This window comes from Vicugna pacos, unplaced genomic scaffold, assembly GCF_048564905.1.
Source record: "Vicugna pacos unplaced genomic scaffold, VicPac4 scaffold_15, whole genome shotgun sequence".
NCBI classification, from domain to species: domain Eukaryota; kingdom Metazoa; phylum Chordata; class Mammalia; order Artiodactyla; family Camelidae; genus Vicugna; species Vicugna pacos.
In genome coordinates, this window is record NW_027328736.1 from 2,172,566 (window position 1) to 2,199,785 (window position 27,220).

Here is a 27,220-nt window from a genome sequence, read left to right on the forward strand (position 1 = left end):
CCTTTGCCAGCATTCCCTTTGGATCCTAGAATGAAAAACCAACCCTGCCCTCATCCTGTGCTTCTGCAGTAGGACTTCCTTCCTTGGCTGTTCAGTCAAATATTCCTCCTTGTGCTGCCCCAGTTCTGTGCACAATGCCCAGAACGGTATCTTCCATCTTGTTGGTCAATTTGCTAGTCACGTTAAACCTGCTGGTTTTCTCACTCTACTGCCTTCTGGGTTTGCAGAAGGCAGGATGCCCTCACTCTGTACTCTGTCAGCAGGCAAGTCTCTGACCCTTGGCTGGTGGACACAGATCCTGAGATGTTACTTTCTTCCTATTTCTGGTAAAAGAATCCTTGTAGGAGACCCATTCTACACGGTTTGGATAAGGCTAAAACTACTCCTCTGCCTCGCTCCATGTCAGAGCACCCAGTTCCCTTGGCCGCGGCAACATGTGCAAGGATAGATGTGTAATCCACACCAGTCACTCCAAAGCCACCTGTGCCTTTAATGGCACCAAGGACACAAAACCCTCTCTTCTCTGGAATCAGCAGCCTGCAGAATAACTGAAGTCAAGAGCTGCCAATGCAAGATAGACAAGCAACCTAAATGTCCATCAACAGATGATTGGATAAAGAAGATGTGGTACCTGTATACAAGGGACTATTACTCAGCCTTAAAAAAGAATGAAATACTGCCATTTGCAGCAACATGGATGGACCTAGAAATTAACATAATAAGTGAAGTCAGTCAAAGACAAATATATGATATCACTTATATGCAGAATCTAAAAAAATGATACAAGTGAACTTATTTACAAAAGCTCTCACCACACTGAATCTGCCAGCACCTTGATCTTGGACTTCCCAGTCTCCAGAACTGGGAGATGGCTGTTTACAAATAAGCCATTTAGTCAATGATATTTTGTTATAGCGGCTCAAACAGACTAAGACATCACTTCATTAAAATATGTAACAGTTGACCCTTGAACAACATGGGTGTCTACTGTGCAGGTCCACTTATATGTGGATTTTTTTTTCAATAGTCAGCCCTCTGTATTCAATGGTTTTGTATCCGTAGATGCAACTAATTGTGGATGTCCATAGTTGGTTGAATCTGCGGATGCAAAAGCTTCAGATACAGATGGCCAAGTGTACTACAGCACTTTATATAAGGGACTTGAGTATCTGTGGATTTTAGTACACATGGGGGCACCTGGAAACCAATGAGAGAGAGAGAGAGACAGAAATAGAGAGAGAGAGAGATATTCTCAACATAATTCAGTTTGCCAGGTTCTTCATCACATGATTTAATCCTCTACAACCCTGTGAGAGGAATGATCTATTCCCATTTTACAGATAAGGAAACTGAGGCAGAGAAAGAGTAAGCACATAATTGCCAAGTGGAGGTGGTGGAACTCAAACCCATTGATCTTACTGCATAAGTCAAATGTTGGCCCTTGGATGATGAATTTCTTCTCACTCGAGCATGTGGCATATTGAGAAATAGCCAGTGTTTTAGGCTCTTGAGGACGTACAACCTCTGCTGCTGTAGCACAAAAACAGCCAAACACAATGTGTGAATGATGATGTAATAATGTAAACATTATTTACAGAGACAGGCAGTGGCACAGGCCTGGTCTGGGGCCAAGGGCCCTGCTCATCAGTTCCCTCTCAAGGAGGTGAAAGGGTCAGCTCCTCTGCCTTTACTTTGTTCCCAGGTAGACCAGTCTCCTACCCTGACTTCAGAGCTGGGCCCCCTTCAACGTGGTTTTTTTTTTAAAAGAATTATTTCCAAAACCTCTTTCCAGTCCTTTCCATTCCATTTCCTACTGTTTTCTTTGCTTTCCATCACTGCTGGGTTTATACTTGAGCTTGACGTCTACTACCACCACTTCTTCACAGTCTATTCCTCTACTTCTCCCCAGTAATAGAACTCAGGCCTGCAGAGGGGGTTATAGGAATCAATGACGATGAAAAAGACGGTCTCTGCGCTTCCCTGAGGAAGCATGATAGTTCTGGTGAACCAGTCCCACGAGGCTGCGTAACCGCCGCGTCCAGAGCTGAAAAGCTGGCGGCTGTTTTGAAAAATCAAGATTATACTATTAAACTTTGGTAAAATTTTCTAACTTACAAAAAAAGAAGTAAAGGAGATCATGTGGAGGGGGCAAGAGCACAGTCTGGCTGCTGAATGTTCAAAACACGATAGGATTTAGGAGAGAAAGAAGAAACCTGTAACTAACTACTGTTTCCTCTCCATCTTTTCTACAATCTTTCCACACAATATAGCAGAAAAAACCCTGACGTGTGTAAAGTGTTTTGCTAAATATTTATTTGAACTTTTGCTTCTGTGTTTCTGATCCCACCACACGGGTCTTTGGTCACCCACGTAACTGATGCCAATAGACCACCATGGCTTCGAGCCTCTGCTACCTTCCTGGGGGCTCTGGGGTACAGCTACGGCCAACAACGTACAGAGGACAGCCACCAAAACTGGGAAGGCGTGAGGCCCGAGAGACGGCGACTTCTTCACGGCGGGGAGCTGCCTGTCCTCCAGCAGTCACTGTCCCATGTGCCGCGTTCCGTACGTGACACGAAGGTGTGTCCTTGTGCCTCACGGCTGCCTCAGCTCTTCTCGACGGGGGCCCTAGGGATAACAACACACCAGACCCGTCAACTTTTCAGACTCCCAGCATCCCGGGGGCTTTTTCTCAAAGTGGCACAGCGGAGTTTACAGAGAACAGAGTAAGCTAAGGACATGAAATCTCCCTAATACTGATTGTAGAAAATTCACCCCATGCCAGAGGTGAGAGAAGGGGGACTTGATCAAAAACGACAGTTAAGACTCCGGCCCATCCTCTGCCTCGGGGTCACTTCCAAGCAAGTGTAAAGTGAAGCCGCACACGGCAGAGGGACGACAGGGACCTAAGTCTGCGACCAGCACAAACCATGGGAACATGATTAGAGCCCACGTTTTATGTCCGTCAAATGGGATAGTAGCCTGCAGGGCTGGGGAGGGAATCCAAAGCACATTCCAACCGCTGAATCTTTTGGTTTTTGTAGCTCGTGGAAAAGAAAGGACACTCTTCCTGTGTCTAGGTCTCCACTTGGGACCAAAGGGGAACAACTCAGCGTCTTCCCGATGACAAGAGTGTGAGCCTAACCGACCGAGTGATGTCCTTCAAAGTGAGATGCCATGGCAGGCATGGGTGTGGCCAAGACGGGGCCCTGGGTTTCACAGGATGTACTGCTACCCAGTCCCAGGGATTTACTGAATTTCCACAGAAGGGTACGTTGGGGGCTGCAGGGGTTGGGTGAGAGATCAACATTTGAGATTTCTAGCTGGAAGAGTTCAGAATGATCAAATCAACGGATATAAGACACAGGCTGTTCATGGCTCAAAACTATGTATTACGCAAATAGAGACAGACACCACAGAACTGGTCCTCAAGTTGCATCTACACGTCTTCTACCTAAACACTCAGGGATCGAACACAGAGACAAGACCAACTTACATTTTCTCACATTCAGGAACTTCTCAGGGCTACCCTTCAGTGTGAATCCTCTGATGTCTGATGAGGGATGAGCTGCACTTAAAGCTTTTCCCACACTCACTGCATCTGTAGGGTTTCTCTCCAGTGTGAGTTCTCTGGTGTTGAATAAGAGCTGACAAATGAATGAAGGCTTTTCCGCATTCATTACATTTGTACGGCTTCTTTCCAGTGTGAATTCTTTGATGTTTGGCAAAATTTGAGCTCCGGCTGAAGGTTTTCCCACACTCATTACACTCGTAGGGTTTCTCTCCAGTATGGATTCTCTGATGCTGAATAAGATGTGTGCTCTGGCTAAAGGTTTTCCCACATTCGCTGCATTCATATGGTTTTCCCCCGGTGTGAACTCTCTGATGCTTAGTAAGGGAAGAGCAATGGCTGAAGGCTTTCCCACACTCCTGACACTTGTAGGGTTTCTCTCCCGTGTGAGTTCTTTGATGTTTGATGAGAGCTGACGAATGGATGAAGGCTTTGTCACACTCGTTGCATTCGTACGGCTTCACCCCTGTGTGGATTAACTGGTGCTGCACGAAATGGGTGCTTCGATTGAAGCCTTTCCCACACTCGCTGCACTCATAAGGCCTCTCTCCAACGTGAATCCTCTGATGTATCGTGAGGGATGAGCTTTCCGTGAAGGCCTTCTTGCATTCACTGCACTCGAAAAGGATTCTCGTGTGAGTCCTCTGATGTTTGGTTAAGTTGGCCCTGTGGCTGAAAGACTTGCCACACTCACCGCAGCTGTAGGGCTTCTCCCCGGTGTGGACCCTCTGGTGTCTGACGAGCACCGAGTGGTAAGTGAAGAGCTCACCACAGTCGTTACACTTATGAGGCTTTTTCTCTTTATAGGTCCTCTGCTTTTTCATTAGGGTTGATTTCTGTTTCATTCTTTTTTCAAGGGTATGAAAGGCATAGGATCCTTTGGGAACTCTGTCTTGAGGGAGGAGGACTGACTTCTGCCCGAAGTTTTTCCAGTAAACATCACGCTCACGAGCCCTCTCTTCGGAGAGTGAATTCACGTGGGAGAGCATTTCTCTCAAGTGTCTCTCCTGATCTCCTTGCTGGTTCTCTACCCAGTTTTCACACTCGAGAGCTGTTTCCAAGTCGGAGTCATAGACGCTACTCCTTGTCAGCCTGTCTATTACTGCAACCTGGCATGACTCCTCTTTGGAAAAATCTTGCACTGAAGTGGAATCTTTGCTCTCGGGTCTAGTCTCCAAGTCTGAAAGAAATTGGAAACGCAAATTTCCTTCATTTTCTGAGTTCAACAAATGGGCAGTTCTGTAATGGATAAGAGTTAATGAAGGTGAAAAGCATAACTTCGACGGGTAGTGGATTTGACTCTTGTAAGATGATTTGCAAAGAGAAGCAGATGGAGGGAGACACATGCACAGTATATGCAAAGATCAGAAGAGCTTATCCAGGAGTCAGAACAGGGGAAGGATGATCAGAAAGACAGGAGGAGGGACGCAGATGAAGCACCATGTCACCAGGTGGACAGGAAGTAAGTTCCTAGATCAGGACGGGGAGGAACAAGCTCTCATAGAAGACCCAGTGCTGCGGTAAATACCCCAGCGGCTATCACCTTAGTGTAGAGTGCAACTTCGACTTCTAAGTTTCCAGTCAACCAACTCTACTCCAAATATGCGTTCCATTTAGTTTAACCTTCCCTAACAATACTTTCATAATATGTCCCTGTTCAAAAATCTCCTATGAGCTCCCAAAGGCACAATGGCAAATGTATTAAACTATACATGCACAAGGTTATTACTCATTACAACACCGAGGTAGCAAAAGACTGGTAACATCGCAAATATCCTAGTATAGAGAACTGATTAAACTGTGGTGTATGCACACAACGGAGTACGTGCAACTTAAAAAAATAGGAGAATGACCTCTACATATCGCTATGATGCGATCTTCAGGAGATATTAAATAAACTTAAAAAACACAGCAAGCTGCAAAGGAAAGCGTATAGTTTACTATCTTTTGTGCAGGGAAAAAAGGGGGAGGGAAACAAATACACAGACATATTTGGTTCTATCTTCCAAAACCAAAGACGGACAAATGAAATACTAATAAAAATGGTCACCTATGGAGAACAGAGGAGACAGGACAGGGAGGGAAGCTAACTTCTCTGAATATATCTGATATCAAGCTATCAGAATTTTTATATCCAATATGAAGCTACTTTATAAAACTAAAATAACTTCAAGAATGTGGTTCAAAAGAAGACATAAATAGACCAGGGAAATAGAAGAGCAATTTCAGAAATAAAGCCAAATCTATATAGGAATTAGGGACAATACAAAGGTGGTATTTCAGTCAGTGAACTAGAGATAATTTGTTTTACCAATACATGGTGCTCTGATTTAGAAAATTAAGTTAGACCTGCCCCTCATTCCATATAGCCAAATGAACTCTGTTCATTCATCTACTCTCCCACCCATTTATTCAACGATGACCTCCTGAATGTCTGTCCTACACGACGCTAGTGCTAGGCACTGTGGGAAAACACACACACACAGCCCCTATGTGCACGAGGGGAGAGGAAATTTAGTCTAACACTTACAAATACACGTAAGAGTGCACCTGCAGTAAGTGCTAAGAAATAAAAGGTAAACGATGCTGTGAAAGAACATAGAGGGGTGAGGGGAGGCTTCCCTGAGGAGGTAAATCATGGAGCTGCCATCAAAGTGGAGTTGGGGTTCAGGTGGGGGTCCCAGGTAATGAGAACAAAAGCAGGAGGTGAGCGTTCCAGGTGGAGGGGATGATATGTACCGAAGCCCCAAGGTGAGGGGGACATTCAAGAAAAGCACAGCAGCTGAGAGCACGGGCTCCACGATCAGAATGCATGAGTTCCACCCCAGCTCTGCCACTCCCTCGCCGTTGTGACCTGGGGCAATTCACTCTGACTCTACTTCAGTTTCCTCATCTGTAAGACAGGGCAACGACACTACCTACTTCATGAGGAATGAAAACAGTACCTACCTGAATGAGCAGTAAATGAGAATATTTACAAAACACTTAAAAACGCTGACACAGCACAGGCCCTATGTAAGTGCTTGCTGAATCACGAGAACATGAACTGAGATAAGCTAGCGCTGGTGCACGGAGGCAGCGGTCTCACAGCGCGGTCTGTGGGCCCCTGGGAGGCTGTAGCTTCAAAACTACTTTCAGAACAATGCTTAGATGTTATTTGCCTTTTTTGCTGTCTTGACATTTGCACTGATGTTGCAAAAGTAATGGTGGTAAAACTGCCCACAATTTCTGTACAAATTAGGATAAGACACCAAATATACTAGGAGTTGTTCCATTTTTCCCCACCAGGTACTCAGTTAAAAAAAAAACAAAAAGCCAGTTTCATGGAAAAATGTCTGAGGAAACAACAGGAAACATTATTAATATAATAAAATTAATTTATTAAATTTCAAACCTTGACCACATGACCTTTGAATATTCTGGATGATGGACCAGGAAATATTCATAAAGCAAGTCTGCTCATATCAAAGTAGGATGGTTGTCTTGAGGAAAACCACTTGTGTGATGGTTTGAGAGCTGAACTAGCCACTTTTTCCACGGACCACCATTTTTACTAGAAAGAATGACTGACCAACTGTTATCTTTGTTGGATATTTGGTGGATATTTTCTCAAATCTGACAAAAGAATGTGCCTTCTTGCAGAAATTAGAATTTTAGAAAACTTTTATCTACCACTGAGAACTTGATAGCTTCCTAAAACTTTCTTTTCTGATACCGTCAGTGGTGATACAGAAAATTGTGTGTGTGTGTTTTTTTTAAAACATGATGTGTCAATATTTGGAAGATCTGCATAACTCAATGAACCAGTATTTTACAAAAGATCAACAGATTTTAATGTAAGAGTATGAAAAACTCATGGATACGGTTTCAGGTGCACACTGGATCTGATCTGTAAGAAACTAACACTTGCCTAGTCTTGGTGTGGTGTCAGGAGACTAGCCAAAATCATCTGAAAAGGCTATAAAAATACTCCCCCCTTTTCCAATTAAATATTGGTGTGAGGCTGGATTTTCTTCATACAGGTCAATGAAAACGCCACATCACAAGAAACTGCGTCAGAAGCGGGTGAGAATACAGCTGTCTCCCACCGAGCCATCCATCAGAGACACTTGCAAAACTGCAGAAAGGGGCCCTTCTTTTCAGTACCCTTTTTTTTGTTGTTGGAGAAAAGTTGTTTTTTATTAGAATTGTGTTGTGTTAACACGTAATGGGTTTCTAATTGTTGTTTAAAAATTAAATATCCTGTAGTTTAAAATCTTTCTCACTTTTAATTTCTAATATAGTGACTATTGGTACATACAACACACATAAACAGTAGCTCTTCAGGGTCCTCAATGATTTTGGGAGTTAAATTACGTCCTGCGATGCTAAAACCATTAAGAGTTGCTAAGAAAGGGTATAAAAATGGAGGGAGAGTAGGTATGAGATAATGCTGGAATAATGAGTAAAGGACAGATTTTTGCAAGGTGGTGTAGGCCTCAAAGATTTTGGCTGTTATCCTAAGAGCAATGAGAAGCCACTGACATGTAAGCAAAAGGGTGATAGCATCTGACCTGTATTTTGAAAACATCACTCACTGCGATATAAAGAATGGAGCTTAGGGATGAGGGTATGGCTCAGCGGTAGAGCGCCTGCCTAGCGTGCAGGAGGTTCGGGTTCAATCCCCAGTACCTCCATCAGAAAATAAATAAGCCTAATTACCTGCCCCTCAACAAAATTTTTAAAAAAGTAAATTAAAAAAAAAAAGGGAGTTTATGGGGGTAAAGGTGGAATCAGGGAGATTATCACAGGAGTCCAGGCAAAGGAAAGGGAGATGGAGAGATGTTAACAGTGAAGAAATATTTAGACCTTGAGCAGATGAACACAGTGATGAACTGGATAAAGGAGGGAGGGGCAGTTGAAGGACTGTCCATAGATTTCTGGCTTATGCAGTCTGATAAGGTGGTGAGTGTCATTAAGACAATTACTAGAAAAAGATCCTGTTGGGATGATGGAGAATGTGGGCATATATCTGGCATTCAGTTTTAAATATGCTGAGAACAGGAGCCCCAAGGGGAGGTCTGGGGTGGAAACACCGACCTGGGATTCACCCAGGGAGAGAGGGTAATTGGGTTGTGGGAGTGGATGAGTCGCCCAAGGAGGAGGCAGAGGCTGCACACAGCTGGCCAGCTGGACTAACTGACCCTCAGGTATGTCTTGTCTGGCCCACACTGTTTATACAATTTTTGAGACCAATTGCCAACACTTAAAAATAGCAAGATTTCACACAGAAATTCAAATTTTGAGCTTCTTAAAAAAAAAAACTGGAAGCATGCCGAGTGATGACCAATTAGAGCAGAGGCTGCCAACTACTGCCCACTACCCAGGTCTAAATAAAGTTTTATTGGAACACAGCCACGCTCCCCACAGAGCCCACAGGACTTACTACCTCCGCTTCCTGTGGCTGCCAGCCTAGAGCAGGAGGGACCCCTTTCCGTCGAGGCATGTGCTATTCCAGCTTCCGAGGCCCCCCCCGACCCCCTCCACCCCAGTCCTGTTACCTCCTGACCCGGGCAGCCACTCAAGGCCATGGTTCCAGGTACTGAGGGGAGGAGGATTCCAACCAAACCTTGAGTAGCTCAAATATTTAATGGTTCAGAAGAGACAGCCAAGCAGATAGAACCAGAGAAGTAAGAGGCAATTCCAAACAGATTAAAGGTTTAAAAGGGGGAAAGAAAATGAAAGGACAAAAGAAGAGAACAGAAGCAAGTATTTTTGTAATTGCGGCATGAGAAAGGACTTTCTAAGTGCTAACAAAAGACAGGAAACACAAGATTGTGATACATTAAGTCTGTATGTTAAGAAGCACAGCCAGATGGAAAGGCAAAAACTACAAGGCGCATCTGTAACATAAAGATTAACGACCTCATACATGACGAGTTATTGTAGATCACTAAGAAAATGACAGTATTTCCCACAAAAAAAAGAAGGGTGGTGAACACGCAAGTCACGAAACAGACAGGTCTCCAAGGGGAAACACATCTCTGTCCACAGGGGCGGATGTAATAACTCTGTATTCAAAAGGACAAGAAGATTTAAAAAACAGAATATTAAGGGAAGATTTTCTTTATGAGAGACACATACTACAAAGTGTAGTAATTACAACAATAGGTTATCACAGCACAGACAGCCACGTAACCAGGGACTCCAGAAATAGACCCAAGTATGCCTGGGACCTGGGTTTACCTAAGAGTTAGCACAAATCAGTGATGAAAGATACATTTTCAATAAATGACATTGGACTATTGGCTTTAAGTAGGAAAAACAGATAAAATTAGTTCCCTATTTCACATCATATACAAAAAAAAATACTATCTTTAAAACAAAGCTCAAGCATTTTAGAATAAAGTACAGATTATCTTCCTGACATTCGAATAAGGAAGACAATTCACAAAAAGCAAAAACTATTAAAAAAAGATAAATCTTCTAACATTAAAAATGTTAAATTATGCTTGTATAATACACCATAAAATAAAATAAGCCACAGACTAAGAGAACCAATTTTTTCTCACTGATTTGTAATGGTACCTTTGCCATCTATTAGTATTTAAAATATATAAAGAACTCTAAGAAATCAAGAAAAAGATGTGAATGGCCCACTTTCTAAAGCACGCAAAGGGTAACTGCAGGTAATTTATAAAAGAGGAAATGTGAATAGCTAACACAGGAAATACTCAAACCCACTCATAACCAGAGAAATGTAAATTAAAAAAACATGAAACATCATTTCATATCCATCAGACTGACAAAAATTACTACATCTAAGAGCATCAATTATTGGCCAGGATTGTGGTGGGGCCTTGGCTGATCATGTGATACTTCAAGGTCCAGTGCTGCATATTCTGGTTATCTACCCTAACCCAGCTCTCGAGGTGAACGTAAGGAGTCAGTAAAAGGATGATCATTGCAATTCTTTTACTAATTAATGTCAAAGAAGTGAAAATAAACTTCACAGTTTACTCACACAACTGGACTTCTTTCATAGTAGTTAAAGTGCATAAACACAAATTATATGTGTTAATAGAGATTAATATCAAAATACAATGTGAGGGTTAAAAAATTGGGTTGTAAAAGAAAAAGTACACTGTATGTACATATTGTTTTTGGCATGTGTGTGTCTACACACACACAGACATTAGAATGACTCACACCAACTGCACCAACCAGTTATTTCCAGGGGGAAAGAGAATGTAAGAACTCTAAATCTGTAACCTTTTTTTATTTCTTAAAAACTGGAAAACACCAGACATTTATAAGAATGGCTAAAATGTAGAAGACAATCAAGTGCTGGTGACGATGCAGAATAAGGGGAACCCACCCACTCCTCCCACCTGCTAGTGGGAACGTGGTTGGTACAGTGACTCTGGAAATCTGTTTGGTGAGATTTACCAGAAGTGAACAGCACCTGCCCCGATCCAACAATCCTACTCGTACGCACGTGTCCGACAGACGGGCGTGCCTGCATCCACCGAGGGACGTGGGAAACAGCGAACACAGCAGCGCTACTCAGACAGCCCAAACCCGGAGACGCCCGCGAGCCACCTCGGGAGAAGGGATAAACAAGCGGGCAGGGTGACACGATGGAAGACTGGACGACACTGAGAATGGGCAGACTGCAGCCACACGCAACAGCACGGACGGATGTCACATCAACATTCCGGGAAGGAGGCCAGACACACGAGCACGCACAACGTGACTGTCTAAATAATAAAGGTCAAGAACAGGTAAAACTGATCTGGTGTCAGAAGTTAAGCAAATCTTGGAAGGAGGGAGGTAACTTAAAGGGGCCACAGAGATGCTTTCTGGGGTGCTGGGAAGTTTGTTTCTTGATCTGGGGGATAGTTTCATGAATGTGTTCAATTTGTGAAAATTCACAGAACCGTACATCTATTTCACATTACAAAAAAGGATGAAAAAAGAGAAAAGGCAAAAGGAAGCAAACATTTGCATGTGTTTGATCTGGTGTTATTTCCTTGACCTTCGTATGTATTTAAAACGCGACATAATTTAACATAAGACATTTAGAAAATAAAAGCACGTTGGCACTCCTAGCGTTCTCTCTCAGGCACTGAGAAGCGCCACTTCCTCAGTGTCCCGCAGGGCTCTTCCTCTTGAAGCCCCCGTCTACCTGACTCACCTGAACAGCTGTTTTTGGGTGCTTTTCTCTCAAGCACCAAGGGATCTTTTCCATTCTCCAAATCGTAGTGCTCAGCTTTGGAAACTGGAAGCCCTGCTCGTTAAAAAGAAAGGGAGAGAGAGAAAAAAAAGGGACTTAGCTATGTGTGATGGGTACCAAGGTCGATCCTAGAGCGCAGCCCCACGCCCTGGAGCTACAGAGAAGACAGGCTGTTACAGGAACACCTGGGACGAGGGAGGGCAGGCCTCTGAGTGAAGCTTCAAACAGGTGCGGCCAGAGTCTGGGCCTGGTAAGGAAGTCTACATGCACTTGAGTAGACAAATCTTTGCACCTGTAGAAATAGAAGAGACTTTCTCTTTATTTCTTTATTGCAGGAGTTCCAGCGAGACCTTGCAGGTTAGACCTCAGCTTGGACTGAGGAAGGAGTTGGGCAAAGGGGGACTTCAGTGGCACCACCACGTGGCCGGGACTGTGGAATCCAGTGGTTGTCTTCTGATGGTTTTCCTTTCTTCCTTCTTAGTTACTGGAACCAATGCTCGTAGGGAATGTATTACATGAGGTTTGGGAGGAGCCAACTTCGCTCCCTCCACCCCTCATGTAAACAGTACATGTACCTGCACATGTGCTATGCACGTGCGCATGCCCACATGCACAAGCACGCACGTACACACACACACATGGGCAAAGGATCCAAACTGGCCAGAGCATACTTCACCTCCCCGATTCAAGTAATTGTTTCACTGATGGACACATGGCCCAATTTCCTGAATCTCCAGAACAGAAGCACTAGCTTTTTTGCCTCAGTGCTCTAACTGGAAGAATCATGGAATCCCAGAGCGGCCAGGGGCCATCTAGCCATCCGGGGAGATCCTAAGATAAAGCCAACAAGGGGCAAAGCCAAGCCATGTGACTGAAAAATAAATAAACAAAAGAGATTCCTGACAGTATCCCTGGGTCCCTTTTCAACTAGTGTAAGTCTGGTTTCTGCCACTCAAATCCAAAGACTCCTGACCCAAAGCAAGCACAGGCATTTCACCAAGAACCTAGAGCAGGAAGAGATTTCCTCTGGGCCCAAAGGGATCAACACGTTCCGACCCCCGGATGCCAGAGTGAAGGTTCTGCTCAGCTACTTCACTTTCAATAAAGTGCTGATGCCCTCCCCAGCGTGTTGCAGGTCGCGGGGAGAGCCCGTCCTTACACAGTGAGACCAGGCTCCTGTAGTTCTCCAGCATCACGTCCCTGTGTGCCGGGTCCAGCCTCCCCCACTCCTCTGGGGTAAAGTCCATGGCCACTTCCTTGAATGTCACAGGTGCCTAGGACACAAAACATGCTTTTGTTCACCGTCTCTCACTCAGTCATCTTCCTCTCACCCCCTTGTTTCTGTTGGCCCTGGAGCAGAGGCACAGATAAATTCAAACAGGAGAAATGACTGTGATAAATGACAAGCATCCGAACATGTTCAGATTCTGAACATTCTGCGTAAAGTCACTGGGTATCAATTATGTGCCATGTCCACTGTCAACATGACAACTGTAAGAAGGAAGAGCAGGGTTTCTCCATGGAGAGACTGCAATTTTTCTGGGGAATAAAGACTTAAAACATGAACCACTGAGTCAACAATGTAGTCTGGCAAAGTAAGCAAAATGTAGGTGGAGGGGAAAAAAGGCATGCATGAATAATTCTCCTTGTGAGTCCTCAAGAAAAATCAATCTCTACAGAACCTGTGACTGGAGAAGTCATGGAATGAACAGACTGACAGCGGGCATCTCTGGTGAAGCGCGGAATCAGGTCAAGGCACAGAGCATTAAATCGGAAAATGACAGCAACAAATTAATTAAGGGTACAGATAGACCAAATAAATGTTTACATGTAAATACCACAGAATTAAGTTTATATAACAGAAAAAGTACAAAAACTATATGGACATAGATACATGTCAGCACTGAACGCTTCTCTTTCCATAAAGCCAAAGAGAATGCGAACAACATTCCAGGTTGTTGAAATAAATATACACCAAATGCTACAGCTGGATAGAAAACATCTTCTATTTAAATATTCATGAAGCATTTGCAAAAGTGACAAAGTAAATGTTAATAAATTCTAAAACAGAAATGGAACAGAGCAGTAACTGATACTGAAAAAATATATCAAAATTTCAAAATAATAATGAAATAAAATACAAAAATCAAAGCCAAATGGCTGAAATTGTACTCAAAGGAAATGTTTCCATTTCATTAAAAAAAAGTCATTAAATGAACAAAGCATACAAGTCAAATTAGAGAAAGAACCTAACAACTAAGGAAAGCAGAAAGAATTATAGGATAAAAACAGAAATTAAGGGGAAGAAAAATAAGAAACTATGACACCTGGGAAATCTGAATAAGAGCAGTAGGTTATAGCACTGTGCCAATGATAACTTCCTGATTTGGGGGAAAAAATAATAAAGCGAGGTAAAATGCTAAATTTTGAAGAATTTGGAGAGCATATGAGAAATCTTTCTACCATTTGCTACATTTCTATAAGTCTAAAATTATTTCAAAGTAAAATTTCCAAAAATGGAAATAATCTGAGACTTAAAAAATAAGAAATATCCTTGTAAAATAACATAAAATGTAAAAATCAGTAAGTAGCAACTAAGTAGACAAGATATTATGAGAAAAAATGACTTTGATCCTACAAGCTGCATATCTAGAACTAAACCGACACTCAGTGGGAATCAGCTTCCAAATCATCAAAAAAAATAGAATAACAAAAATGCAAGCTACTGCACAAAAGGCTGAAAAAAATACAAAAGAATAAACAAAGCATAATAAGCAGAATTATAAAAATCACATGACAGGAAAAATGTGAAACATACACGGAATCATATTAATGTGAATAAATTAATTTCCCTTATAAAAAGGTTTCTTAAAATAGCCACGTCCTCTTTACGGAAAGGAGACCCAAACAAAATCTCCAAAGTTGGGGCTGGGGGAATGGAAGGAAATACAGTATACCACATGTCTAAATACAGTAGTACAAACTCAACAAAAACATGTGGAAAAATATACACCCAACTGTCATCCTCAGTAGGCAGAGGGGACTGAATTTGGGGAGGTAAGTATGAGTAATACACTTTTATATTTATAGGTGTCTATGCCATTTACCCGGTTACAATGAGAAAGAATTAAAACTTTAATATTTTTAAAAATCTAGTAAGTAAAAGATAAATAGCCCAGGCAAATTCGAGTAAGAAAAAAGTTGGAATATTAGCAAAAACAAAATCTAATGCAATGCAAAAAGGACAGTTTTAAAAATTTCCGTAAAAGGTTTAACCCATCCTGAAGCTGTGACAAGTCTTGAATCTAATATCAAAGTGCTGAAATGCATAAAGCATTCCCCCTTCTTCTGGGACCTGCACCCTGATTTTCCTGGGGCTGCTGCGCCTGGCCACCTTTAGTCCACACAGTTCAGGGAGCACTAACTCCATCTCTGACCCATGGGTGGGATGTGCATGTGTCTGTGCAGGTTATTTCCCTACTCTGATCATTACACCCAGATTCGGCCAACAATGGTCCAAGAACGGGGCTAATGCCTGTTAAAGAGCTAACCTCAGAACTTCTGAAATGACCAGGAGCGAAGATGCCCTTTCTCCCTGATCTTCAGTATCGGAAGATGTGAGCCTAAATTTGTCTGGGGCCAGCCTGCACTAGGAGAAGAGCCTGCTTGAGAGCAAAACCCACAGGGAGAAAAGGAAAGGTCCGTGAGACGGGGAGAACAGGTTGTTAGGTTGCTGCTGGAGCTCACTTTTAGCCAGACCTGTAGTTTTCAGTTATATTAGTCCATAAATACCTCCTTAAAATTTTATTTTATTTTATTTTATTATTTTTGGGGGAGGGCAGGTAATTAGGTTTGTTTGTTTATTTATTTATTTTTAATGGAGGTACTGGGGATTGAGTCCAGGACCTCATGCATGCTAAGTACATGCTCTACCACTGAGCTACACCCTTTCCCAGTAAATACCTCTTTTTGCTTAAGCTAGTCTGAGTTGAGTTTCCATCAGCTGCAGCTTAAAGCTTCCTGACTAATAAAGTCTTCAATATTAACATATGGCCTTCGAGAACCCAGTGGAGGCACATAAGTACAGAAGCATCCTGAGAAACCACTCTTACAAACAGCAGCAATGTGCAATGTCTACTTTTTACACTTTTGGTTAAACTGTAGCGAAGAGAGAGGCCAGCTGAGGAATCTTTGGGTTGTGGTATGACACACATCACAGGGAGCTCTTGCCTCCTACCCAGCTTCGTTTAATAAAAATCTTCAGACATACAAAAAGTGGAAAGATGGATGTACTAATCACCCACAGACTACAACTACCGCTTCAATTCAACAAGCCTTAATACTTGCCCTGGGGGAAGGGGGAGTTTGCAAAGTAAAGCTGCAATCTGGTAACAGTCCACCTCTTAAATACTTCAGCACTCATCATCTCAGAGGGCTGGATTCCAGCTCTTTAAATTAAGCCTTGCCTAGGCTTCCTTTTCCAGCATTTCTTTGAACCACCTGAGCACTGAGTATGTTCATAATTCACTCCAGTACTTAAGGCACTTTCTTAAACTCCTACTTAACAGTCATGTGCATGCTGTTTCCCCAACCGAAAAATAAATTCTAAGGGGTATGAACCACACTGTCTTTTAAATTAGTTTCCCAAGATACCAAGCACAGAAACTAGCTTCCATGCCTGTTTAGTGACAGTAAACACTAGATGGAGAAGGTACCAAGAGGAAGTAGAAAACATTTTCCACTGAGTCCATTATTCACTTGCGTGGTCTCTTAGCAGCAGAACTCAGCTCTCTAGGTGGGCTCCAGCAGACACAGAAGCTCTGCATCAGAAAGCAGGGAGCACGCCTGTACTCCAGAAACGAGGTGTTTCAATAATCAGCAGAGACTCTCTCACCTGGGACCTGGCTGTGAGGTGCAGAGCTGCCACTTCTTCCTCTTCTGTGCTCTTCTCTTGGGAGAATGGAGACTCCTGGGAAGACAGAGCTAAGGGCAAGAAAGCAGTAATGATGGGGCTTGGATCTATCTTGTGACTCAGATTTACACATTTGAAATTCCCGCCATCACACTAATGGTGCTCCCTACAAACACTGCGACTGCAAGGAGCCTGAAACAACCCAGGATCATGGAGAACGTCCAGGAGTGTTGCTACCTGGGGCTTAAATTCATCTAGTTGCCAGAATCATAACACATCCTGGAAGACGACACTCTCTGGTCTGGACATTTTTTTTCTGAGCTTAATTTACATTAAATTAAAACGGGAAAAACAGGCTCAATGATTCTGAAAAAAAATCACCCTGCATGCTTAGTTCCAATGTAGGTTGCTGGATCCCAGCCACAGATAATTATCATTAGTTGAGCCTGGGGTACAATCTAGAAATCTAACAAGCCCAGGTCGGGGCAGGGTGTGGATTCTGGTGCAGGAGGTCACAGACCAAACTTCCAGAAAGGCTGGTCTAGGAGAGCCTGTGTCAGTCAGGGACTCCTCTGTCTGTTTTCTCCTACGGAAAACAAAAATATCTGCTCTACTGAAACCATAGGGTTATTGTGCAAAGGGGAATAACAGGTGGAAGATACTTTTGCCAACCAAAAAGCTAAATTCTCAGACCCACTGACAAAGGTTAAGATGGTTATAATCACCCGGGAGGAGAAAGGTGTGAGGAAAAGTGAGGCTATGCTCAAGTCTCGGAAGCTAACGTTTCGCTTACATTTTGGGGTGGCTTTGGAGGGCCCACTGTGCACCCAGCCGGCGTGGAAAGCGAGGTGATCCCACACTAAGCCCTCCACTCTCTCTGAGAGCCCGGCCATCCCCAGACAAAGACGGCAGCGCTCTGCCCAGAGCCCTCTCCACCGACTCCCGCACAGGAGGCAGAACCTGGTCCGGCCCACAGCTCAAGTTCGGCACCAGCACCTCTCACCTCTCTTCCCGGGCATTTCGGCCACATCTGTCTCCATGGTGACCACCTCCTCCTGGCCCCCCCCCCTCCGGGCAGAAGAGTGGAAAGCCCCGAGGCCTGGTGGTCCTCCTTCCTGCCTCCCCTCTGCGGGCTCCTCCGAAAGGCTTCGCTCCGGTCCCGAGCTTGAACCTGGAAACCCGGGACAGCGTCCCTGAGGCCGGGTGCTCACACGCCTGGCGCTGCCGCTCGGAGCTGCTCGGGGACCGGGCAGCGGGAGAAGCCGGCGTCGGGGCTGCAGCCTAGGGGCGGGCGCGCAGACGCAGCCCCCGGCCCGCGCCCGCCCACCGCCCGGACTCGGACCCGCACCCCCCGGGGCCTCGGGGGTGGGGCTCGTTTCTGCCCTCGACGCCCCTTCCTCCAGCGCGCACTCCAGCCCGGCTCGGCGCGGACTGACGCCCCGGGGCCGCCGCCGAGGCCGAGCGCAAGCAGTCGCACCGGAGCAACAACTCACCTCCCACCGCGGGCCTGACAAAGGCTGCCAACTTCTCGGGCCAGCGGACCCGCGCATGCGCAAGAGCGGGGGCACGGCTGGCGGGCCGCGTCCGGCTCGGAACTACGTTTCCCAGAAGCCCCCGGGCGTGGCCCGACTCCGCTCCTCAGCAGGTGGGAGCGCGAGTGGCGCGCCTCGGAGACTCGGGGGAGCCGCGGTCTCCGTCCCTCTCGGAGGAGCGGTCGCTTCGCTTGTGCGGGGTCCCGCGGACAAGCGAGAGCGCGAGCCGCGGAACCGCGTCTTTGTCGGCCCCGCGCTTGGTCGGCACGTGGGGCTGTGAGGCGTCCTACTCAGATCACTCCAGTGTAAGAGTTACAGCACACGGCTTTCCTCGTATCCTTGCCCTCCCCAAACTCATCCTTTGCCTTCAAACAATGTGAGAGGCGTGCTGTGCAAACCGATGTTCATGCGGCCGCAGACTACCGGTGACACTGAAGATTCACGTGCGAGACAGGTGAGTTGAAGAAGATTCAACCAGTTGCAACACATCTGAGCAACAGGTTCTCTGCAAACATAAAACTGAAATTTATCAAGAGATACTCTCTCAAGGGAACAAGGTTAATCTAATTCTGTTTTGGACAAACGTACCCACTTCAAACAGTATGTTTAAACCGCCCCCTCGTCTCAGTGAATGATGTCATTGTCCACAAACGCATTCGTAAAGCCAGAGCTGGAGTATCCTCAACCCTCACTGTCCATTTATCATCTAATCCTATTCATTGTATTTCTTGAAAAACTCTCCAATTTGTCCTTCTTTCTCTTTTCGCATCAGCATCACCTTAGTTCTAGCCACCAACATTTCACTAGGATTACGGAACCAGCCTCTTAACTGATTTCCCAGACTCAGATTTTCTTTCCCTCCAATTACCCCCCACATTTCTGGCCGGCAATCATTCTAAAGCAAGAATGAGATGTCACTTTACCGTTTAAAACTCTTCAATGGTTTTCACACACTTTGGGAAAAGACGATTTTTAGTTTCCAAAAGAAAGCACCCCTTATGCAGTTCCCATTATCCTATGTGGTATGCACACCTTTGTGTAACCCCCTCCCTCCCCTGGAGTGTGGGTAGGACCTGTGACTTACTTTTAACCAGTAGAACACAACAAAGATGACATGATTCTAATGCTTGTTTTGATAGAGAAGTCCTCCTTGCTGGCATTGAGGAAGCAAGTATGATGTTGGGAAGACCCAGATGACAAGTAACTGTCAGTCAACAAGAACCTAACCCCTGCCAACAAGCCCCAGGTGCTTGGCAGTGGATCATTCCTAGTGGAGTTTTCCTTCACATGAGAACCCAGTCCTGGCTGACACACTGGCAGCCAGCTGCGGAGGACCTAGCTAACCTGTACCCAGCCCGTCACCCACAGATACTGTGACTTAATAGGTGTGTGCTGTTTTGAGCCAGTAAGTGTATAGTTATATTGTTACACAGAAAAAGATAAATAACACAGCATCCTAACATAAATGGCCAGCTCCTTGCCCCAAACGCCGGATGCCTCTGGAAGGAGGGAGGTTGTTGGGTTGAGAAAGTATTGAAAAATTGATTGGAAACCCTCCGGGAGACAGATGACGACAGTGGGTCCTAGGGGTGTGTGTGTGTAGGTGGGGAGGGAGTGGCAGCAGCGATGGAAGCCTCCAGATGCCACAAGGGGGCTGCAGGGGACGCTATAGGGAGTGGGGGTGCTTTCTGGTGCTTTGTGTGCTCCTTTCTGTTCACTGCCACGTTCCACCGGGGAGATCTTTGCCCATTCGTTCACCTCTGCACTGGGTAGCCTCAGAGCTGGGCTGGGAGAGGAGTGGGTACTAACAGACACAAGAAGATGCATCTCAAAGGGTTTTATCCACCCTTCTCCCACCCTGATACACACAAACACCCAAACACACACATACACATGCAGGTACACAGGCAGTGAGCCAGATGATTCCTGCAAAGAAGAGATGGAGGTAGAGAGGTTCCTTGTGGGATAAGATCACCTGGTAGGGAGGAAGGTGGTAAATGGACAGTGATCTTGCCCCAATTTTAACACCATAGATTCTCTGCTTTGAAAATAACTCAAATTTCCCTAAGCCCTGCTCCCTTCCCCACATACATACAGATATTTCATCCACAGCTTGTGCCCTTCCTGGTGAGTTGAAGGAGGTATAGGAAACACCCCAGGATTTCGGTTCCCTTCCCTCCCTACATTACCAGCTTATAACCTGGGCTTGGGGAATATAGACCCACAGGGGGAAAATAAGATATCTGATGTATTCTATTGCTATAAAAGAAAAACAATGGTCTGAATGACCTGTAACAGATAACACAAAATTAGTGGGCCACTTAGAATAAAAAAATTTTTTTTTTACTGAAACTGCTTTACTGCTATTTATCAAGGGGTTCTCCCCTTTGTTTTTGAGTCTCTGTGTACAACTACCCTTAGTCAATCAAGACTCAAAGACAGGTGTTGTATCTCATTTTAATGGCTATTCTGAAAGCTTTTGCTCTTAAATCTAGCCATCTCTTCCATCACCGAGTATCCAGTAAGCACCTCCTTACTGTTTCCTACTCCTCTATCCCAGAAAGCTCAAGATGTATGTATTTTAAAAAAGATACCCTAAAAGAGTTAAAGGAGGACGTAAGAAATATTAAGCAGGAACCCATCATAGTGGCCAATACTTGATTGGCTAGCAGAATGTGTGAAACTGAACAGGGAATTGAAAGCTGGGCTATCAGGTTGAGGAACTCTACTCTTCCATAAGAGATCAGGAAGGGAGAGAACCTTGAAAAAATGTGAAAGAAACGTTAAGCAGTATGGAGACTGACTAGATATTCATATAATGAGAGTCCTAGAAAGAAAGAAGAAATAACCAGGGAGAGGAAAATATTTTAAGAAATAACAACCAAGAATTATGGAGAAATAAAAGTTACAGAACTTAGATTGACAGTGCTTGTAGAAAGTCAAATGGGAAAAGCATGAAAAGACACCACATGTTACAATAAAATCTAACAACGTAAATGTGGGTTTGCAACCTCAGGCGTTCCCAATGAGCAGCAATAGTCTCTAGGAATGAAGCAGCTGAAGGGGTCTCTCTGCACGAGTGGTAGCTCAGCCAGACTCAGTGGTTTGGTACATTAATAGTACGTATATTTCCCTCCAGCAGATGACAATCCTCTTCTCAATTTGACAGAATATAGTGAACGTATCACAGGATTTGTCAACTAAATGGTACTGGGCTCTTGGCTCAAACATCACTTTTCCTATGGTGTGACTTTGGGCTATTTACTGCAACTCTCTAAGCTGCCACTTGTTTGTCTTTAAAAAGAGATGATTCCACACGTGAGTGATATCATATGGTATTTTTCTTTCTCTTTCCGGCTTGCTTCACTTAGAATGATGATCTCTAGGTCCATTCATTTTCCTGCAAATGGCATTATGTTATTCTTTGTTATGGCCGAGTAGTATTCCATTGTATAAATAAACCACAACTTCTTTGTCCAGTCATCTGTCAATGGACATTTAGGTTGCTTCCATGGAACATCGTGTAGACTTTGCGTGAATGTGGGAGTGCATGAATGGCCAAGACCCATGCGTCTGCATTGTGAGAAACTGGTCTTGCTCAGGAATGTGGCCATGGGAAAGTTGCTGAACTCTGCACCTCCTGTTCATTATCTGTTGTATGAAGTTTATTGTCCCTACCTTGAATGATTGTTGTGAGCATTAAGTGGAATTTTCATATGGAACATCAGAAAACAGATACTGGAGAGAAGTCTTATGAAGATAGGAAAATGTGTAGCTGGAACTCATACCATCAGAGTGTTCACAGCAGGAGGGATTATAAAGTGCATGAAGGAGCCTTAATTTGGAATACACCATTTACTCAACACCAGAGAATCCCAAACGCAGGGAAGCCTTATGAATGTGGTGACTAGAAAAATGTTCCATGATTATTTGGGTGATGCGCAGCCCTTACAATGCATCAGAGAATTCATGCTGGAGAGAAACCCTACGAATGCAATGAATGTGGGGAAGCTTTTGTTCAGATAACTTCATTCAACCCCAGCTAATGCCCACTGGAGAGAAACCTTATGAATGTCATGAATGTGGCAAAGCCTTCAGTCACAATTCATCCCGTATCAAGCATCAGTTTGTTCACACTGGAGAGAAGCCCTGTGAATGTCACAAGTGCGGGAAGGCGTTTAGTGACTGGTCAGTCTTCATTCAACATCAGAGAACTCATACTGGAGAAAAGCCTTACATGTGCGGACAGTGTGGCAAAGCCATCAGTCAGAGCTCAGATCTCATAAAACATACATGAGGCCACACTGGAGAGAAACCCTACCCCTTCAGCCAGAGTTCGTCCCTTACTCCGCATCGGAGGGTCCATGCTGGAGAGAAACCATCTGAGTGTCGTGGGTGCGGGGGATCCTTCAGTTGAAGCGCCCGACCTCCTCCACTCAGAGGATTCACACCTGACAAGCCCTGTGAGGTCAGGCATGCGGCCGCCCCTTCCGGTGTAGCTCAGCCCTCATCAGGCATCAGAGACTTCACAGTGGAAACTTCCTCTGAATGTGTGGACACTTCACTCTGTTAGATACCAAAGACGCATCCTTCCACAGGTTGTTACAGTTGTGGTACTTTTATCCTGAGGACAAAATCTCTTTTGCTTTGTCATCTCCTCTTTCCTAGAATCTTCGTTCTTTATCCTTCTCCCAAGGCTGCAGTTATGACTGTCACATCTCAGAAAGTAAACATTATTTACTCTGGAATCTGGCAGCCTAATCCAGTATCCTGTTTCATACAGTTCTGACAGGGGAGTTGGGGCGGTGGCGGGGGGAGGCAACTGAACCAGTATTTTTAGAAAATATTTTAGGAAAAAATGTAGCCTACGAAGCATACCCTCATCAGATGAGATTACCTGGGGCTGTCTGATGAAAATTATACGGCCTTAAGAAATTTTACATGTACTTAATGAAAACACGTATTATTTTTTGGTCACACCGTGACTTTATGCATATGCGAAGCGTTTTTCTTTGTTTCGACCCTTCCTAAGCTTAAGCTGATCTTAAGGTCCCTTTTTAGGTTTCCATGAATTATTTCCCCTTCCTTTCTTCCCTCTGTTGGAGGCGTTTTTCAGTTACCCAAGAGGATTGTTGCATAGGATTGGAGTCTCTTGACTTCCCCATATCTTTACAGATTTACCAGCCATAACTTGAGATTTCCCTGCTGTATATTTTTTCTCATGAAAAGGGCTATTCTGAACTCGCCATTCTCACTGAATTTCTCACCTTTCCCTTCGATTTAAAGCAACTACGGTGTCAGATACCACTTGAAGTTCAGCAGGGCTTGAGTTTCAAGCTGAAGAGCTGAACTGGAGGGAGAGAAGGATTTGTGTTCTGAAAATGAGCTGTGAGACAGAGGACTCTGAAGGAACGGGGACTTCTGGAAATAATCTCCAACATGCCCAGAATCCTTAGTAATTTTTAGAAATGTAAAGGGGGCAAAAGAGTAATCTGAGTGTCCATCATTAGACTCAGACCTCTTAAAATACGTTTGTTAATGTAAGAAAGTCATGTCACAGATGTTTCCTCCTGGGAGCCCACTGGCTTCGTTTGAGGATAGACCTTTGCCCTGCCTTCAAGGCCCAGTCTGGCAGAGCCTGGTTTAGAGCTGAAAACTCAGGGCAGGTGTCCTTGAACAAAAGGCCTGTCCTTGAACAGGTGGATCGCATGAATTTGTGTGTTTAAACACACACACATGTGCACACACTGCATTAGCGTGGGCTGCCCCCCAAACGGACTCTGAGGCAAGAGTTTGGGTGCACACAGTTACTTCGCAGTTGATCCTAAGATGCATGGTGAGGGAGTTGGGGAGTGAAACGGAGGGAAGGGGGAGAGTCATTAGGAGGCAGTTAATGAGCAGGTGACCACTGAGGCTCCGAGTCCCTGAGGACCCCCTGAGACTCTGTAGGACACATCCCTGACTTCTCCCAGTGAGGGCCCGGGAACCTGCGTATTTATTCACCACCTCCCTTTCTCTTGGTTGAGGTTTACTCTTGGAGTGTTAACTGCCTGGCACTTCGGTACATCTTTGATTGTATCTTTAAGACACAGTTGCAGAAGTGGAATTTCTGGGTCAAATAGTATGCATGTTTTAAATACCTATCGTCAAATTGCAGCCCCCGCCCCCATTTGCCTTCCCCAGAGCAGGTGTTGCTCCCCCCGCAGTGGAAGGGCTATTTGTGACAAGGGGGCCTCCGAGCATAAACCAGCAACTGTGAGGCTGGGGGGCTGTGCTGGGGTGGGGGAGAGGCTTTTCACCTCCTACTGTTCGCAGAGGGCAGAGATGGTGAGCTGTGATAAAGTCAATGGCAGTCTTCTTTCCCCCTATTTAGACACTGAGGGACAAACATCTGGATTTTTTAAAGGAACAATATGGCGAGTATAATTCCCATTTAAAAGGGGATGTGACCTCTTTCCCTTGCAGGGATGCAGCCTCCCTCTGGGAGAGGCACAGGTGGAACTTGGGGTACCCAGTGGTGTGCTGGTGAATTTTCAGCAGCTGGCTCTCTGGGGTGGGGTGGGGTGGGGTGGCGGGGGCTCAATTTGTAGTATTTGCCGTTGTCTGTGGTGTAAATACTCCCACCATGGCTGACTTCAGGCTGCCAGCAGCACTGACTGCAGACTGGGGAGGAAAGGGCACGCCTGGCTGTCATGAGTGGTGAGGATCCTCCCACACACCACTGGGGACTTCTCTGTTTTATTGGAGAAATAGCTGTTAGTCCCGTTCTGTCCATTCCATCTATTTACCATGACGAAAATAGGACACTTCGTAGGCATTTCAAGTACCTTGAAATTTTCCTGAGTGTCTCCATAACCCAGACTCTCAAAGATCAATTTTCTAGCTCCAGCTGATCCTGTTAGCAGGACCACTATTAAAGGATTCCCAGTGACATGTGCACCATAGTTTGTGTGAATAGCGCCCCGTGAAGTCACATGGAGGACAGCCTCCAAATAGCAGTGGAAAGATCTCCAGGGAACGTCTCTTTGGGCTCCCCATTTGGAAAAGACTGTGGGGATAACTGGTTAGAAGTGCATAACAACAGTCTAGGACAGATGCAGAGAAGTCTTGTCCAAGAGGCAGGTTGCAGGTGATGGACAGTCCTCATGAAAACCCCTAAGTTGGATACGTGCCAGAAATATAATTTTAACATTAAATTAAAAATCTCACAACATTGTAAAATGACTATAACTCAGTTTTAAAAAATGAAAAAAAGGCTATTCCTCTCCTAAAAAATCAAATGTCACAACATTGTAAATCAACTATACTTTAATTAAAAAAAATCAGATACTACTGCTTAGCTCCTAAATAGGAGGGAGCACTCAGCTGTTATGTATTAAGGACATTACGTGTAACGTAATGTATGTGTGTTTGTAGAGATCTCAGGCATTTCATGTAGATGAGATATCTCAGCATCAGAAGTTAAACTAGAGAGAAGCCATGCAATGCAGTAAGTGTGGGAGGGCCTTCAGTAATCCCTGACACTAATTTGATATAAAACAGTCTATACTGGAAAGAAACCCTCTGATTATCTTAAATGTGGGAGCACCTTGGCGGTGACAGGCCCCGTGCAATAAGATTATCTCTCTGCAAATGGCCACGGTACCGAGGTTGGGAAACCCTCAGAGAAGCAGTCGGTCATGGCGGCATGTGACCAACAGGTGGCAGTCATGTCTGCTGCCGAGCTGTTAACTCAAAGGCGTTCACCAGCCGCACAGTTAACAGTCCATCACTCTTCCTGCAACACACATGCACACAAGTTATTTGTAAGTTGTCAAAGTGAAATATTCTTTGCAACAGATTCAAATAATATAGGAATATATAAAATAAAATGGAAGGGTTCCTCTGTTCCCCCTTCAAGTCTTGCTGTTAATTAAAGAATTAGGTTTGAATCTGTGTTATCAATCCAGATTCTTTTCTAAGGCATGTGTTTGTGTGTGTGTATATCTGTGTGTGTGTGTGTGTGTGTGTGTGTGTGTCTGTACACACATGTAACTGGGATTGTACTATTTCTTTTGTTTTGCAGCTCACTTTTAGTTCTCAACGTGATACAGTGAACGTCTTCACAAGGAATTTGGAGCCACCTGACTTTTTAAATGGATGCATAGTGTCGTGGTGTATGGATGTGCCATGATTTATTTATATATCTTTTTACTGATGGGCGTTTGAGTTCGTTCCAGTTTTCTTGCTGATACAAGCAGCTCTGTGGTCATGCTGCTATTTCTGTAGGATAGATTCCTGGAAATGTGATGGGTCAGGGTGTATGAACATCAGAATTGTGGTGAATCGGCTGTACTAATTCATGCTCTAACAGTTTCCCCACACTCTCAGCTACATGGGACACCATCAATATTTTACTATTTTTAGTTTATATCTTACTATATTTCATCCTTAATGGGGTTAGATGTCTTTTTGTATGTTTACATTTTCACATGCTTTTAAGTCCATGAATTGTCCATTCATTTCCCTTTCTCATTTTTATATTAGGTTTTCTTTTTATCAACTTGAAGTAGCTCTTTATATATTTTTCTTATTAATGCTTTGTCTGAATTTTGAGTTTGAATAAAGGATGAGTTAGGGATAAAACTTTATATTTTCTCAAATAGCTAGCCAATTGAACTAACAGCCTTTATTAAATAATTCCTTCCTTTCTTGTTGTAATGAAATGCATGCATACCTGGGCCCAGTGTTAGACACTGTTCTGTCTAACCTTGAGCTGGGTTCCCATTGCTTTACTCACTGTCTTGTGGCTGGTGCAGAAGGAGGGGGGATGTTAGCTGTGTACTGAGATGTACAAAAGCCACGAGGGAGGAGAAAACATGGCAAGGGATTGGAAGAGCCAGAGACTAAAGGAGGAGTGTGGGTGAGAAGAGACGGGGTGGCGTTGGGTTGCGAGTGGGCTCAGAGTGGTCAAGGCACTGCAGGGTGCTTACAACTGGATCTTTATTCTT

The 27,220-nt window shown here is 44.4% G+C and overlaps 1 protein-coding gene and 1 pseudogene across 3 annotated transcripts; one reads left to right on the forward strand and one right to left on the reverse strand.

The window, feature by feature from the left end:
* Positions 1-1,266: 1,266 nt before the first annotated feature.
* On the reverse strand, positions 1,267-18,230 carry LOC107034495 (zinc finger protein 286A). Of its 3 annotated transcripts, XR_012068280.1 has the most exons (7): positions 17,702-18,129; positions 16,681-16,769; positions 12,946-13,060; positions 11,748-11,840; positions 3,497-4,751; positions 2,457-2,628; positions 1,267-2,059 (listed from the first exon to the last, which is right to left on the reverse strand). XR_012068280.1 is itself a non-coding variant. In XM_072957013.1 (6 exons), the coding sequence occupies exons 3-5, from the start codon at positions 13,031-13,033 to the stop codon at positions 3,526-3,528; spliced, it is 1,407 nt and encodes a 468-aa protein (XP_072813114.1). In that variant the 5' UTR covers positions 13,034-13,060; positions 16,681-16,769; positions 18,192-18,230; the 3' UTR covers positions 1,267-2,628; positions 3,497-3,525. The 3 variants fall into 3 exon arrangements, 2 of the variants coding, with proteins under 2 accessions (XP_072813114.1, XP_072813113.1); XM_072957013.1 differs by lacking the exon at positions 17,702-18,129 and adding an exon at positions 18,192-18,230 and having other exon boundaries at positions 1,267-2,628; XM_072957012.1 differs by having other exon boundaries at positions 1,267-2,628.
* Positions 18,231-18,630: 400 nt separating this feature from the next.
* Positions 18,631-22,778, forward strand: LOC140692700 (uncharacterized; annotated as a pseudogene).
* Positions 22,779-27,220: the final 4,442 nt, after the last annotated feature.

Coding starts and splice junctions, on each gene's coding strand:
- LOC107034495 (XM_072957012.1), bottom strand. CDS start 17,738: ATGGAGACAGATGTGGCCGAAATGCCCGGGAAGAGAG. Junction 16,770..17,701: donor CGAAATGCCCGGGAAGAGAG/GTGAGAGGTGCT, acceptor TCTTGCCCTTAG/CTCTGTCTTCCCAGGAGTCT. Junction 4,752..11,747: donor ACCCAAAAACAGCTGTTCAG/GTGAGTCAGGTA, acceptor AATTTCTTTCAG/ACTTGGAGACTAGACCCGAG.